The following is a 15,980-nucleotide window of genomic DNA, read 5'->3' as shown; positions in this document are numbered from 1 at the left end:
TGTCACGGATCACACCTGACTAATCAGAAACCCGTAGTAAGTGTCCCCCCCTGTTGGTGCCCTCAAATAGGGGGACTAACCTACAGTATGTATACAAAGTGCTGTCATTTCTAAATGGTGAAACCATTATGTACACATACCATCGAATAAAAGCTGATATGATGATTGCTACGTTAACCTCCATAGTAATGAGGTTAACGTAGCAAACATTTGGAGTTTAGAGCCAAAAGAAGAAATGCTTCACTGTCCCATTTCTAATGCAGGGCACTATACGTTGTGTAATGCAATTTGGGGTTAGCAATGTTCGCAGGTGGAACAAATATCTGTGGTATTATGAGAGATTGAGGTCGTGAGCCACTGTGTATATGCTATTATGATCTGCATCAAATCTGATTATATATTTATGTAATATGCTGCAATCTACAATTATTCACATGGCAATAGATTTAATACCCCGTATTATATTACAACCGAAATAAATGGAATTGAAATGGATGTGCTATGCCCGCAGCCCTCACTATTCAGGTGTCCTTTGTCATTGTGACATAGCTAATGCCACTACTGTGCTAGACGGAAGTAATACAGAGGTGCTTTGAACAGCCAAGATGCAAATCATCTTTACTGTGATTACATTTTTTCAGAAGGGTTACAGATATGGAGATATCTGCATTTTGGATGCGAGTGCTTGAACCAACACATTTTGTACTGTATGAAAGGTTCGATATTTGAAAGTGTTCAGAGCAACACTCGTAAACAAGCAAGTTTTATTCCAGAGAGTGGGCAGAGAGGGCAGGGGCTATTTTGAGCTTCTGACTCCCTGCGAAAGGCCCTGTGTAGGCCCTGTGTAGGCCCTGTGTAGGCCCTGTTAACTAACACAAGCTACCAAGACATTCTCAACCGTCTTCTCCCTGTTATCACCCTACTTGTCTGGTCTAGTAGCTAGTGACAACATGACCCATGAAGAAACACCTGGAAAGGATTGCAGTCCCGATACAGTAGGCTATTTGCGACTGCAAATAACCGCAAAACTTGAGTTTAACGGCAGTTACAGTATTGCGCAGTACTCTCATGGTGGAATGCTTAGCCCTAGAAAGAAACCTCTTCTTACACAAGGCTGTTTTTTTGTATTTCCAGGTTTGATCTCTCAGACAGAGAGTCGTTCTTCGACAGCAAAACCAGGAGCTCTATAGTAAGTGCTGGATCATCTGCATGACCGCATGCTAATCAATACGGAGGCATACTGAGGCCAATCAATACGGCAGTGCTTCACACCGCTACTAAATGAATGATCTGTTCCTAATTAAGCTCTTATTGGATAGGACACCTCAATTAAGCTAGATGTTATTTTCCCTTTGAGGATTTCATCTTTACCTCTCACCAGAAGAATCAATAAGAAGCTAAATGGGTTTGGAGATGGCTTTTCAGGTTGAAAAGGTTGCAGGTTGTCTACCAGTGCATGTCACGTTTTATCTTTCTATAGTCGAGTGCAAGAGGTCCATTTTATTTCAGGCTTCACGGTGCAGCATAGAGTAATTACCCTTTTTTAATTGAATTAGTCAGTCATAAAAGCATCCAGGCTGAAAAACTCCAGATGCATTCTGGGATTCAATGTTAATTACAATACACAGTTTATTGTGTGTTAGACATTTCCAACATTCTCCAGTTATACAAGCCTTTACACTGGTCTTTTCTTCTCACCCATATAGGTATATGAAGTGTTGAAACGCACAAGGTGTACTAGAGCCAAATACACCATGGGTAAGCCATCCCCTCTCTCTATAAGGCATACTTGCTATGAAGTGAATGTGATATTCTTTTACCCCAAAAATTTACAATAAAGCTTTTGAACTTGAATATGTATATGCGGTGTACATGTATGTGAATGTGGTTTAACCATAAAAACAGATGAACAAAGCACCATTAGTGATATCTCATGTCCTATCATCTCATCCTAAGACCATTACAAAATACAGACAACACTTGCCCTCCAGTAATACAGCAGAACAATATTATCAAATCAAAATAATAGTATTGTTTTTTTCATTTTGCTGAGTAATAAACCTCTTCGAAATTACTGTTACAGGAATCACCAGTCTCCTTGGCAATGGCGTTTACACCTCTGCGTACCCTCTGCATGATGTGAGTATTATGACAATCTTCAATTCACATACATTACCGACAGCAGTTTTACCTTCAGGTTCTGGTGCTCTAAGTATTGAAACAGTGTGTGGTAATTTGTATTGCAGGGGGATGTCGATGGCGTGTACGCAGAGGCTAATGACAGAAAGGTGAGAGGAGTTAATTATCTATTTATGTCAATAAGCAATCAGTAAAACACTAATTACATGCCTATTCCGTTGTAGCTAGCTGTGAGTACATTCAATTGTCATGCAACAGTTGCATCTGCTTTCTTTAGGGACAGAGAGAGTCCAGTGGATAAGGGAAAGAGTATTCTCAGGGATACTCGGGCATTGTTCTAAATCTGTCTGAACATGAGTCTACAGCCACAGCGAGGGGGGAAAGCTCTCTCTGCTTTCCAACAATTATCCTGTATGTGTTGAAAGTGTCACCATGGCAACCGTATTAATCCCATCTCCTCCATCCTAAAGCGTTGTAGGAGCAGTCTGATCAAATTGGAGTGAATTACTGTAAAACCCAGAGAACATAGCCAACCTGAGAGAAAGAAATACAACGCTTAAAGCTACTGCATGGTGTAATAAATTGGTTTGATCAGAAATGGGCTGTGTGATGGTGCACACAATATATTAGAGTCTCTCTGTCTATAGTGAGTCACAGCAATCACCTAATTGTTTCTCAACAGAACCTCTGTTAGGGAACAGTGCGGTCAGACAGACAGACAGACAGACAGACAGATGTTTTGTAATAAACAGGTCTTGATTATTATTGATCTCTGACTGTGCTAGGCCCATCAGTTGTCCTTTCCCTGAAGAGCTTGACATTTTATTAATAGAAGATCCTGGCTGACAGAAATAGGGATTCCAGGACATGACAGAGCTGCCTTGGGCAGCGGGTTGCAGTGATTAACCCCCCCCCCTACACACACACACACACACACACACACACACACACACACACACACACACACACACACACACACACACACACACACACACACACACACACACACATACACACACACAGCAGATACAGCTCTGCTTTCAGATGAGGGCCATTGATTAATATCTTCTAATCCTCTCCTAACAGAAACTCTGAACCGCACTGATGTGGATTTCAAGTGTTTATGCCCACCATGAGGGCTATCCATATATCATAGTGCTCGAGGATGAGCTTGTCACCCCACCTCCTCTCCTGCTCTCAAAGGGTGTAGAGAGTGGAGACTGCAGCACCCTACGTTCTCTCCCTATGCCTTAACGGCACATTGTTAACCGTATACTTAATCACACTCTGCATGCGTTGCCTTGGGCGAATCCCATGCTGCACTGTGTCATTGAGATCCCTGCACAGCTGCAACACGTAATGGGAAAGCGATATTTCATCTTCTGTTAACTGAAGGGTTTAGCGTTGACACCTAATTTCCGTTTTCTTCCATTTTTCAATGCCACAGTTTTCAAAATGCATTCCCCTTTCATGATTGCCAGTTTAATCATTCATTTCAAAAAAAAAAATACCAGTCCATATATCTTTCTCTCTGTTCTACAAACGAAAACCCTAACCCTGAAGTCAGATAAGAAGCAAGACGAGAGGGTATAATTAATATGCCATATCTGACGCTGTTTCCATTACCACGGAATGGTCAATGTATGATGTATCCAACCGTGTGCGTCGGGGGTTACCTAGCGTTCTGTGTTTCATTGAAGAAACCTATTTTCTATGACTTATCTTCACAGCTCCTGTATGAGGAATGGGCCAGCTACAGCGTCTTCTACAAATACCAACCCATAGGTCTGATCAGGTGAGTGACCTTGCTTAATCATACAGGCATACGGTAACAGTATGACATAGAGAGAGGTGTGTTTTGCGTGCTTGAGATACTCTGAAGGAAACCTGTTAGAAGAATAACAGAACACATACTGTTCAAGGTTGTATTGTCATATTACTGTACTGGGATACAGGTTGACAGTTGATGGCTTGTCTTGGCAATGTTTCCCCCACTGATTTCGCAACGCAATATAAGCACCATGGACAGCGGTCATGAATGATTGATGATATCACTATGGACAAAACATTATTTTTGCAAGCATATATCTTTTTGTGCCTGTGGCTCAGATAATGCCATTGACATTGATGCAATCCTATGGTTTATTTAAATGATAGAGAGGACACTGGCTATGGTAAAGAACAGGCTATTAAGTTGTTATTTAAAGCCTAATAAAAATGACGAGATTCCCAGTTTTTATACTTTACTATCCAGAAGGACAGCCTTCAAAATAAAGGTTGTATAGCCGTAGAACATAGAAATTCCTGAGACAAATCTATCTTGAATGGAACCTAAATGAGTTTCTCTTGGCCATCAGAGTGGGGTGATTTTGAAGCTAATGGTGTTTTATTTATTTATTTATTTTTATTATATTTTTTATTCCAGTATAGATGTCATGTACATTGAAAAAGGCATGAATATTTTCTGTTTTTCTCCCTGCCCTCCACCCACCCCTCCCTCTCAAACATGTCTGCATACATATATACATATAGATCTGTCCATCCAGTCACACACACATATAAACAAGTTACCAATTTTACCAACAATTTAGTGAGTAGATAAACAAAAATATATACATACATATATATCTATCTGTATGGTCGTAAAAAAACATTTAAAAAAACGTTAAGTAAAGAAATAGATTAAAAAAATATATATAAGAAATTATATATATTTTTAAATATATTCATACATACATACATACATACATACATACATACATACATACATACATACATACATACATACATACATACATACATACATACATATACACGAACAAATTATAATAATAAAATGTAGAAAAAATGGGGGGGGGGAATAATATCATAAGGAATTCTGCTAGGTTGTATAAATGATGTAGTAGGAGATTGCTGCTTACAAAAGTCATATTCAGGCGTCAGATCACGAGCTACAATATATTCATAGGTAAGTTAGTGTCAGTTTTATTTGGAAATGTCATGGTCTCAGAGGCCAAGGCAGACAACAAACTGCTTGGTTACAAAAGCATCAGTTTGTAGGAAGTGCTGTCAGGTTCTCAAAATATGTAATGAACGGTTGCCAGTGCAAGTAGAATTTTTTTGTTGAACCTCTAAGCGTGAACTAACTAAGCTTTTCTAACTTTAGGAAGTGCATTATGTCTGTAAGCCACATGGCTATTGAAGGAGGAGTTGGAGATTTCCATCCTAGTAAAATTCTACGCCTTGCCAGCAGTGTAGTAAATGCTACTATATTAGAATCTTTGGTGGTTAGGAGACTGAAATCTTGTGGAACTCCAAATATGGCTATCTGGGGTGAGGGTTCGAGATTAACAGAAAAAACCTCTGTCAGTATCTTAAAGATAGTAGTCCAGAAGGTTACCAGCCTAGGGCATGACCAAAACATATGGGTAAGATTGGCTGGGGATAAAGGTGGTGTGATTTTTCATGTGGATAGTCTGGAACGACTTCTAGGACTGTAGATGAAAATGTTGTTTGTCATTTACTATATCTGAGCCTGAGGTTAGATATTAAGTCCTGCTGTTGACCAAACCACCATAACTGAACTGTCTCCTTATTCACTCTAAACCTTTCTTGGCTCCTCCCCTCCAGGAAATACTTTGGGGAGAAGATAGGCCTGTATTTTGCATGGCTGGGGGTGTACACTCAGATGTTGATACCTGCTGCCATCGTCGGGGTCATCGTGTTCCTGTACGGCTGTGCCACTGTGGACGATGACATTCCCAGGTCTGCTGACCCCCTTTTCCACATACACTTTCAGTGTCCGAATCACAGACCCCAACTTAATGTATTGCAGGTGTTCAAGATCAATCGTTTTTCTCGTACGGCAAGAAAGCATGTTCAGTTTGAACACTTAACGTAGTTTTTGTTTCACACTGTAAACATTATTTAGTTTGGGACATGAATTCACACATTCTTTACTGCAAGATCAATCATGTTTTTGGTATCTGCCATCAATGGAACCGGTACCATAGAAACACTTTTGTGATGTTTTTTTTTCTTTTTTTCAAAGTTCTTCAGGGCATGCATGGTATTTAGAGATTTATCTGTAAAGGACCCTGTACAATGGCTGTTATCTTCACAGTCTGTTTGCCTGAGTCTAGGTGTGTCTAGGTCACTCTCTCTCTCTCTCTCTCTCCCTCTCCCCGTCCCACCCCAGCATGGAGATTTGCGACCCGAGGAACAACATCACCATGTGCCCGCTGTGCGACCGTGCCTGCAGCTACTGGAAGCTGGTGGGGGCGTGTGGCACTGCCAGGGCCAGCCATCTCTTTGATAACCCTGCCACCGTCTTCTTCTCCATATTTATGGCCCTCTGGGGTGAGCTGCCCTACACACGCCCGCACACACACACACACACACACACACCATGTTCTGTCCTCATGTCATGTCCTGCCAACACACAATGCCATCTGCCACCAACAGTAGGGGTACCGCCATGTACAGCTACAGGGACATTAGTGTCAGTTGCAGTTTGAAATGGGCATTTGATGTGACGTGTGGTGATGTGTAGTCGTTGTTTGGACAGCGACATACTGTAGTCATGAAGGATGAATTATGTTTTGGTTTTGTAGCGGCCATGTTCATGGAGCACTGGAAGAGGAGGCAGATGAGGCTCAATTACATCTGGGACATGACTGGCTTTGAGGAGGAAGAGGTGAGATCATGTCCTTGTGTGATGCCCCTCGATGTCACTATAAGAGGGAACCTTACATATTGAATTGATACAAAGTTCACACAGAAAATATCCTAATATTTAATGTTCTGATAATAAAGTTGCTGCATGTTGGGATCATTCACAAAATATTGTTTTGAGTTTGCAGAGGTTAGTGTGATGATATTACATTAAATGTGTACTGAACTCCCCCCTGTCTATATACCCCCTGTGAATAGGCCATATAGTGTATATAAGCATATAAATGTACACAATAGATACATTCTCAGATTCCTACCGGTCACTTATCCCCCTATTTATATCCCCCCTATGTATGTCTATGTCTCATTCTTGTTTTTTATTATCTTAGGACTGTGTTTGATTGTTAGCACCTAGGGCTTGCATTTTAAATTTCGTTGTACCTGTTACAATGACAATAAAGATCATTCATTCATTCATTCAATTAAAAGGACATACCTACATCACGTCTGTTGTGATAACAAAAAGGTTTTGTTTGTCGTTTTCCCTATGTTTTATATTATGGGGTTCCCTGAAGGATGCGCACAAGGTTTGAAACTGATTCCTGTATTTAATTTTCTAAATACTGCTACAGCGGCTGTTACCTAATGCCTTCTTCCTAGGGGGTTCATCCTAAATTCTCTCTGTCTCTCTCTCTCTCTCTCCCTCTCTCTCTCTCTCTCTCTTTCTCTCTCCCCCTCTCTCTCTCTCTCTCTTACTTCCTTCACTCCCACTCCCCCCACTCCCCCCCTCTCTCTCATCTCTGCTGTTAAGGTGTTTCTTCAACATGCCCTCTCCCTGACCTGTTATGCAGCGTAGGCAGCATCTGCTGGTGGTTGCAGAGTTAACAGTCTGATGTGTATCTACTGTACATTACCCCCAGCCAGGGCGTCTGGGTGTGCTAAGCGCTCATCTGCTGTTGCACCTCTCTCTCCTTTTGTCTGGCTACATCCAACCATGGAGCTTGGTCTGGCTAATTAAAGAGACACCTGCTAATTAATCCTTCTCTCTCTCTCTCTCTGTGAGTTATTCACAGTGACGGCCTGCGGTTGTTGTCTGTTGCGTTCTACACTGTAGGGATTGCTTGTTGATCTGCTGCTTGTTGTACATGAGGGTTTGTTGTTGTTGTATTTAAACAGACAAGAGAAATAGTTGTGCTCCTAATACCACGTGCATGTGAAATCCGGCATCCTCTGTTACTGTTATTGCCAACATTGTCATATTTCCTCGTACGATAGATACTGTATTTTCATCCTCTAAGATTATATGATGAGAAATATTAGTGGTATATACTGCAATGCAGAAAGCTAAAACACCCCACCTTAGCGGATGACATGGTTTTGTGTGGGTGTCGTTGTTTGTTTTTGTTTTATGGCCACAGCACCGCAGCATTGGGTACTTGATAATAGGAAAGAGGCAATTTCACCCAGATGATGGCAGCTTCGTCATCTTGAAGGAAGTATATTGGCCTTGGCTGATACTGGTGACAAACTATGGTCATTAATGTGTGTCATTTTCCCTCAGGATCACCCGAGGGCTGAGTATGAGTTCCGCGTCATGCAGAAGACTCTGAAGAAGGAGCATACATCGGCGGTAAATATTCTCCCTCTCTCCCTCTCTCCCTCTCTCCCTCTCTCTCCCTCTCTCCCTCTCTCTCTGTGTGTGTCTCTCTCTCTCTCTCTGTGTGTGTGTGTGTCTCTCTCTCCCTCTCTCCCTCCCTCCCTCTCTCTCCCTCTCTCTCTCTCCCTCTCTCTCTCTCCCTCTCTCTCACACTCTCTCCCTCTCTCTCCCTCTCTCCCTCTCCCTCTCTCTCTCTTTCTCCCTCTCTCTCCCTCCCTCTCTCTTTCTCCCTCTCTCTCCCTCTCTCTCTCTTTCTCCCTCTCTCCCTCTCTCTCTCCCTCTCTCCCTCATGCCTCTCATCATGTCATTTTTGATATCCATTAACATTCTCTGTTCATTGTCTCAGTTAATTTGTTCTGTTTTTACTCATGTCATATTTTTGCTGCATCATTGTGCAGCAAGTGTCTTTCTACTCTGTCTTGCTCTGTCAGATATGACACCACCATGGAATGGAAACAGAAGTTTCCTCTCTTCCCTCTCTGCAGATCAGTGTAACTCTCATTGTTATCAGTGGTGGCTGGTGGTGATACTGAGTGGGGGGGCTAATAAATCCATTAGGCCTAGGGTCTATACCACGGGTGGGCAATTAATTTTCACAATTGCCACATGAGAAACCGGACTATTGTGGAGGGCCGGACCAGTCGGCTGAACTTTTATCGTTTTATAAAAAGCAGTAAATGAAAATGTGGAGTAGGTCAATCATTTAAACACAGGGAAGTAAAAGTAATAGTAAAAGCTATAGTTTTGACCTTTTGCAACATCAGTTTGTGCCTATTATTTATTAACATTACCGGTACATACATACAACATTACGAGTCGCAGTGTAGTATTTCTACCTTCTGAAATGATGGCTAGGACTGGTGATATCAAGCGAAAGGTTCTTTATATACAAATCTGCTGACATACACTTTCTTTTTCTGACTTTTATTCAGAAACTATTTTTTTCCAGACTTTTATTCTGAACCTTTTTTTTCAGACTTTTATTCTTAAACTTTTTTTTCGGTCTTTTATTCTGAAACCTTTTTTTTCGGACTTTTAATCTGAAACTTTTTTTTCTGAACATAAGTTGAACATAAACTAAACTATTTAAATGCTGCTATTGTTTGCACATTTTTTTCAGAGGATGCAAAGTTATAATGTAGCGTAGGCTATGGAGATGTTGTAGTTGATCCCAAAGTCTGTTCAAACCCAGGCAGCGAGACCAGCAGGAAAACACAACTAGATCTTCTATAATTCTAACTGGATAGTACTTTGTTTCCAATCATAGTTAGCTAGATTACCTTTACTTATCAAATGTACATTGTGATATAAATGCAGTGCACACACACCGACAATACATGTCTAGCATAGGCACAGCACATCGCCATAATAGCGATTTTTTTGTTTGTTATGCTTGTTGTAAATAACATTTTTATATTTTAATATTTCTTTAATGTAATAATTTTCTCATATTTATTGTAAAAGATAGGGGGGGCTTAGCCCTGCTAGCCCATTGATACCAGCCGTCCCTGATTGTTATGCTAACTCATGGCTTGAGTCCCCCCTCCAACTTTTGTTCTCACATGATATAACGTTACATTTACATTTTTGGCATTTAGCAGACGCCTTATTCCAAAGTGATTTACAATCGATACATTTGACTAAGTAAGTGAATCGTTCAATTCACCAGTCGTAGCAGGAAGAGTAATCTAGCTCAGGCCAGGGGCCATTGGCAGTCGTTGTGATAGGAGAAGAAATAATGTTTTTGTTTGTTTTTTGACACAGGAAAAGGATGGGGGGAGTTAAAATCTTAGGAGACACAGTATAGGGAGAAGCAGGTGTCTCAGGAGACACAGTGCTGGGGGGTAGTAGATGTCCCAAGAGGAGCAGTTAACACAGTGTGAGTGACAGCTAAGTGTGAGTGACAGTCCAGGGATGTATTTTGGTGACTTTTAAGTCACCTAAGAATGCAAATCTAAACTCAGCCCCTCATGCATAGATTACCTATATTCCACTATACTGCCTATACTGAACTTATCCTTCTAATATAAAGAACCTGTGTCCTGGAGTCACACACAAACACACACACACACACACACACACACACACACACATACACACCCTTACACACCCTTAACCGTCCCTAGATGCTTTCCACCCGTCCCTGTCTCTGTTTACAGCAGTTATCACGTGTTGGCTAGCCCATGGCAGGGTGGTGGTTTCTGCCTCCAGTCCTCTGCCATAAATGTCAGCTTCTCTCTCCTCACAGCCAAGAGGTTATTACATAGCCTTTTTAATCTGGAAAAACAGGCTGAAGTCATTGACCCACTTTGTTGTACATTTAAATACGATTTGACAGTACGATGTTGAAGGCACACATTATCTGTGCTCGGTTGGAGCGTCATCAATTTGCCAGAGGTGAAAGACGCCCAGGCTTGTTGGAAAATGTGGGTGTCAACATTGAGGACTCACTGCTGAGGTAACGGTCGCTGTCAGATTGATTGGATTCTCTAATTTCACTGTGTGTATCGCTGACTCTCTGTTTCAGAATGAAAAGGTGAAACTGACATGTACAGACCGACTGCCGGCATACATGACTGCCTTAATCATGATGTTTTTTATGGTAAGTATTTTTAGTTGCCCACATAATGAGCCCCATAGATTGTCAATCTGTGCTATTACAGTGTGTTTGATGACAGTGTATGTTCCACAATTATGTTGTATTTACTGTAAATGTCACATGATATCACTGTACTGAAACATAGCAAATGCAACATGTTACTGGATGAAACGGGCTAGCAGTTTCAAGAGGTGAATCTGGTGAAAAGGTCTGCATGTGGCCAATTCTGAAGTCGCGCAAAGGACCAAAAAGCTTCTTTATTTTAAAAAAAAGTGTTTTCGATTTTTTTTTTCTCCATATAATGAAAGTTGATTCAGAGCGATTTTCTCCGGTATTTAGTCTTGAGTTGTACCAGCTTTCAAATAAGCATATCTTCTTCAACTCAGATTTCCATGTAGGACACATCATTTGAAATCTTACAATCCTAGTCAGAATCTGTAAAAAAAACACAGAAAAATGACCATGTCCTACTTGAGGACATTTTCACCAGACCCTGTCACATACTAGCCACTCACATGGTCAACGTTGTATCTTCTCCTGTCGTCTTTGCAGGTCACTGTGACCTTCTCCATAGTATTCGGGGTCATCCTGTACAGAATCTCCATCAAGGCGGCTCTGCACATGAGCTCCAACCACGTAGCGCGCTCCAACATCAGAGCCACGGTCAAGACCACCGCCGCCATCATCAACCTGGTGATCATCATCATCATGGACGAGGTCTACGCTGCCATCGCCCGCTGGCTTACCACTCTGGGTTAGTCTTTCACAAGCAGAAGGCATGCTCTGATCAGTCTACTGTACACTAACCCTTTTCGCAATGATCTTACTGTACAGGAACTTGAAACTTGGGTGTTACCCACCCAACTGTATTTACACGTTATTCACAAAATGCTATGTGACTTGTCAATGTCAGCTACTGTAGAAAAGCTAGTTAGATTTTCAACAGTTCTGAATTGAAGCCTTGACCACTGACAGTAGGCATAGCCAGTACATTATGAGTCAGGAGATAACAAGTATGTGTTTGTGTGTTTGTTTTGTGTTCCCTAGAGGTGCCAAAGACAGACAAGAGTTTTGAGGAGAGACTGATAATCAAGACATTTGTCCTGAAGTTTGTGAATGCGTTCACCCCCATCGTCTACCTAGCTTTCTTCAGGGGCAGGTTGAAACCTTCTCTCTTCTTTTTGACAATATCCCTTTGTACGACTCAATTATCCCTTTGTACGACTCAATTATCCCTTTATACGACTCAATATCCCTTTGTACGACTCAATATCCCTTTGTACTACTCAATATCCCTTTGTACACATGTGCCTGTGTGCAACTCAAACACATACAGTGTACACAGCCATCCACCCAGGCAACTGTAATTTTACTATTTGGCCTGTCGTATAAGTGTGGCTTATGACTATTACTGTATACATAAACCTTTTGAACATGCTTTGTTCACAGACTTGTTGGACGTCCTGGAAGTTATCTGTATGTTATTGGATCGTACAGAATGGAGGAGGTAATGTTTGTTAATCTGTTCTCTTCTGATCTCTTTTAACATTACCTGAGAAGCCTAATTTCATTCATTTTTTAAGTGTGTGAACATGTAGTCGAGTACATGAGTACTCTTACCTGGACTCATAATCGATTAGGAAAAATCCCCTACTCTAATCCCGCACTACTTTGAAGATGTAGATGAGGGAGAATGTGAAATGCAAATTTCTCCTCAGCTGTGAGAGAACACAAGAGGGAGGGGCTGGTGCGATCACTCACTCACTCACACACACACACACACACACACACACACACACACACACACACAGCACTGCACTGGAGGAGAAAAAAGGGAACGGAGAAAGATCTTTTTTTTTAAATTATTAGTTTGATCAAAATCGCTATAGATTAGATTATAGATATGAATACTGAATGATGCTCAGAGGGACATATGATGGCAGACTCTGTACAGAGTTGGTAATTTTCTCGGTTGGTCACAGAGCGGGTGGTAACAGTTGGTGTTGTAGATGATAACATCTAAGCTAACCAATCAGTGAAAACAGACGTTTACTTCTCTAACCTTTAAAGGTCCAAAAATGCCCTCAGTGTGTGAGGCCCGTTTAATCTGAAGTCTAACAACACGACAATGCAACCTGTTAGGCTAGATAACGGCCTGTTATCTGTTATTTGACTGGTCTGACCACATCTATTTTTCTGTTCACGCCAGTGTGCCCATGCTGGCTGCCTCATGGAGCTATGCATTCAGCTCTGCATCACCATGCTGGGAAAGCAGCTGATCCAGAACAACCTGTTTGAAATTGGCATACCGTGAGTACAGAGCAGACAGACACCCTGCGGAACCTCACTGACTGACTGCCTTAGGCAAGACGCAGACAACCGTGCCCAACAGTACATGCAGCCGTCCACACACACACACACACACCCACACACACACACTTTACGGTTTACACACTACCTACAATCTGCCAAGTGCTCTCTAAAAGAAATGCTTGTAGGACTAATCCTGTTCATTACCGCCATGCGCCGTGCTCTGTCCCTGCTCGCTGCAGTAAACTGAAGAAGCTGATCAGGAGAAGAAAGTCCGACATGGACTCGCAGCAGGAGGAGGAGCTGATCAAGACCCTACCGCGCCACGAGAAGGACCACTTCCTGGGTCCCTTCGTAGGCCTCAGCCCAGAGTACATGGAGATGAGTGAGTCACACTGTCCCCACGTAACGTAAAGCTACTGACAGCTGATTGGAGATCAGCCATCCCTGTCATTTTCAAAATACTGTGACTGAACTGAGGTTTGGTGCATATGAGCATGTCTGTTTTTCATTTCATTTCATTGAGGTCAAATTATTAGCGCGTCCGATTAATGACATATTGTGTACACAGGAGGGCACTGACCTGTGTTTCGTATGACCAATTATTTTATCCTCTCGCCGTCACATTTACAATAGGTCAGAGCTTTGTTTGTTGTTACTCAGAGAAGACATGGCTAGAATAGTGTTACGAAAATAAAATTATCGCAATTAACCTTTGATTCTTGCAATTAACAACAAGCAAGCTTATCCCCATCCCCAGTGAGTCCTTTTTACAGAGTTATCCCCTTTCTGGCTTGATGAAAATAAGCCTCTTATGGAATTTCATGCCAGACAAATTATTAGCTACCAGAGTCAGATTAATTGCACACCCTCTGATGTGGACATCTGTAAAATGCCTTTTCACATTTTCACATTCCTCTGAATATTGGTTAACAGTTCCATCAACACACACTTTTGGCTGAACATACCTCGTGTAATGTTGATGAGAGTAACCGTAATGTTCATCCAAAGACTATATTATGTTCTGATTTTCAGTAATGGCAGAAGTTCTGATATGTATTTGACTACTGGGGAGACGCAGAGAGTGGTTATGCATACTTAAGTAGACTGGATTGACCTGGTTTAACTTCATTCGTTAGATGTCCTCGTTGGTGGGGGCGCAACATAATTGTATCATCAGGCCAAATAATAAATAAATAACAAATAAATATCTCAATGTAGGATGAAAACAGAGAATGTTGAAGCCTTAACTGTTCGTAAATCTCAGTGCTTGCATTTAGCAGACGCCTTTATCCAAAGTGACTTACAACAAATACATTTGACTATAAGTGACTGGAAGTGAATCATCTATCCACCAGTCATAGCAGGAAATAGTAATCTAATTTTAATTAATACATTTTAATTTTGCCATTTAGCAGACGCTTTTAATCCAAAGCGATTTACAATTACAGGGACATTCCCCCTGGAGTAACTGAGGGCTAAGTGCCTTACTCAAGGGCACACTAGTAGTGGTGTGGTTTCAGGCGGGATTTGAACTCACAACCTTCCGATCACAAGTCCAACTCACTATCCACTAGACCACCACTACCCCCCACTTGCCCAATCTATGCTCGGGTCTGGGGCCATTGGCAGTTTTCATGCTTATTGTTATGACACTGTAACTAGAAACTGTACAGGGGGGTAGAGGGTAAGTAGATGTCTCAGGAGGGACAGTTAATGTGTAGTGGAAGATGGGGAATGATTCTGCAGTCCTGACAGGAGTGGGAAGCTCGTTCCACCAGTGGGGTGTCAGACGTGACCAGGTAGTGTGACTGCTGCAACCGCGTAGAGGCGGTGGAGCCAGTCGGCCAGCAGAGGTGGAAGAGTGGAGTGAACAGGCTGGTGTTTGACCATTGCTTGCAGGTAGGAAGGGGCTGTTCCCTTTGCTGCCCAGTAGGTGAGCACCAGGGTCTTGAATTTGATGCAAACTGCTATCGGGAGCCAAAAAAGGGTGCAAAGGAGGAGGGTAACATGAGAGAATTTGGGGAGGTTGATTTGAATTTGGGGACCACACAGGCGGCAGCATTCTGGATGAGCTGCAGAAGTCTGATGGCGGAGGCGGGGAGCCCAGCCAGGAGTGAATTGCAGTAGTCAAGGCGGGAGATGACCAGTGTCTAGACCAAGAGTTGAGCTGCAGAGAGTTCTCTGGTGAGGCATATCCTTCTGATGTTGTAGAGGAAGAATCTGCAGGAGCGTGCTGCCACTGTGATGTTCGCCGCACAGGGTAAGTGGTTGTTGAGGATCAGCCCACGGTTCTTGGCTGTCTGGTAGACGGTTACCGTAGAGTTCTCTACTGTGATGGAGAAGTCTTGGAAAGGGCAGGCTTTCCCGGGGAGGAAGAGTAGCTCAGTCTTGTTAAGGCTGAGCTTTTATTTATTTATTTATTTATTTTATTTAACCAGGCAGGCCAATAAGCTTGAGGTGGTGGGCTGACATCCAAGCAGAAATGTCTGCAAGACACGTGTTGCCGCATGTGAGTCAGAGAGAGGGAAAGACAGGAACAGTTGAGTGTCGTCTGCGTAGCAGTGGTAGGAGAAACCATGTGAGGAAATTACAGAGCCA

At 42.2% G+C, this 15,980-nt stretch overlaps 1 protein-coding gene across 1 annotated transcript in view; it reads left to right on the top strand.

Annotated features, from left to right (window-relative positions):
• Window positions 1-15,980, top strand: part of ano1a (anoctamin 1, calcium activated chloride channel a) — a gene marked incomplete at both ends in the record, with an annotated part of 35,706 nt that overhangs the window by 15,281 nt on the left and 4,445 nt on the right. Inside the window, 15 exons of the mRNA XM_080528113.1 lie at window positions 1,135-1,189; window positions 1,707-1,758; window positions 2,084-2,139; window positions 2,247-2,288; window positions 3,870-3,934; window positions 5,770-5,904; window positions 6,338-6,498; window positions 6,753-6,835; window positions 8,375-8,443; window positions 10,998-11,072; window positions 11,622-11,823; window positions 12,117-12,228; window positions 12,519-12,576; window positions 13,279-13,379; window positions 13,622-13,764. Of these exons, the coding sequence (XP_080384239.1) occupies window positions 1,135-1,189; window positions 1,707-1,758; window positions 2,084-2,139; window positions 2,247-2,288; window positions 3,870-3,934; window positions 5,770-5,904; window positions 6,338-6,498; window positions 6,753-6,835; window positions 8,375-8,443; window positions 10,998-11,072; window positions 11,622-11,823; window positions 12,117-12,228; window positions 12,519-12,576; window positions 13,279-13,379; window positions 13,622-13,764 (1,409 nt within the window). The remainder of the gene's footprint in view (window positions 1-1,134; window positions 1,190-1,706; window positions 1,759-2,083; window positions 2,140-2,246; window positions 2,289-3,869; window positions 3,935-5,769; window positions 5,905-6,337; window positions 6,499-6,752; window positions 6,836-8,374; window positions 8,444-10,997; window positions 11,073-11,621; window positions 11,824-12,116; window positions 12,229-12,518; window positions 12,577-13,278; window positions 13,380-13,621; window positions 13,765-15,980) is intronic.

This window comes from Nansenia antarctica (assembly GCF_963989245.1).
Source record: "Nansenia antarctica genome assembly, chromosome: 4".
Classification (NCBI taxonomy): Eukaryota; Metazoa; Chordata; class Actinopteri; order Argentiniformes; family Microstomatidae; genus Nansenia; species Nansenia antarctica.
The sequence above is the reverse complement of the archived record's forward strand: the minus strand, read 5'-3'. Positions and strand labels throughout refer to the sequence as shown.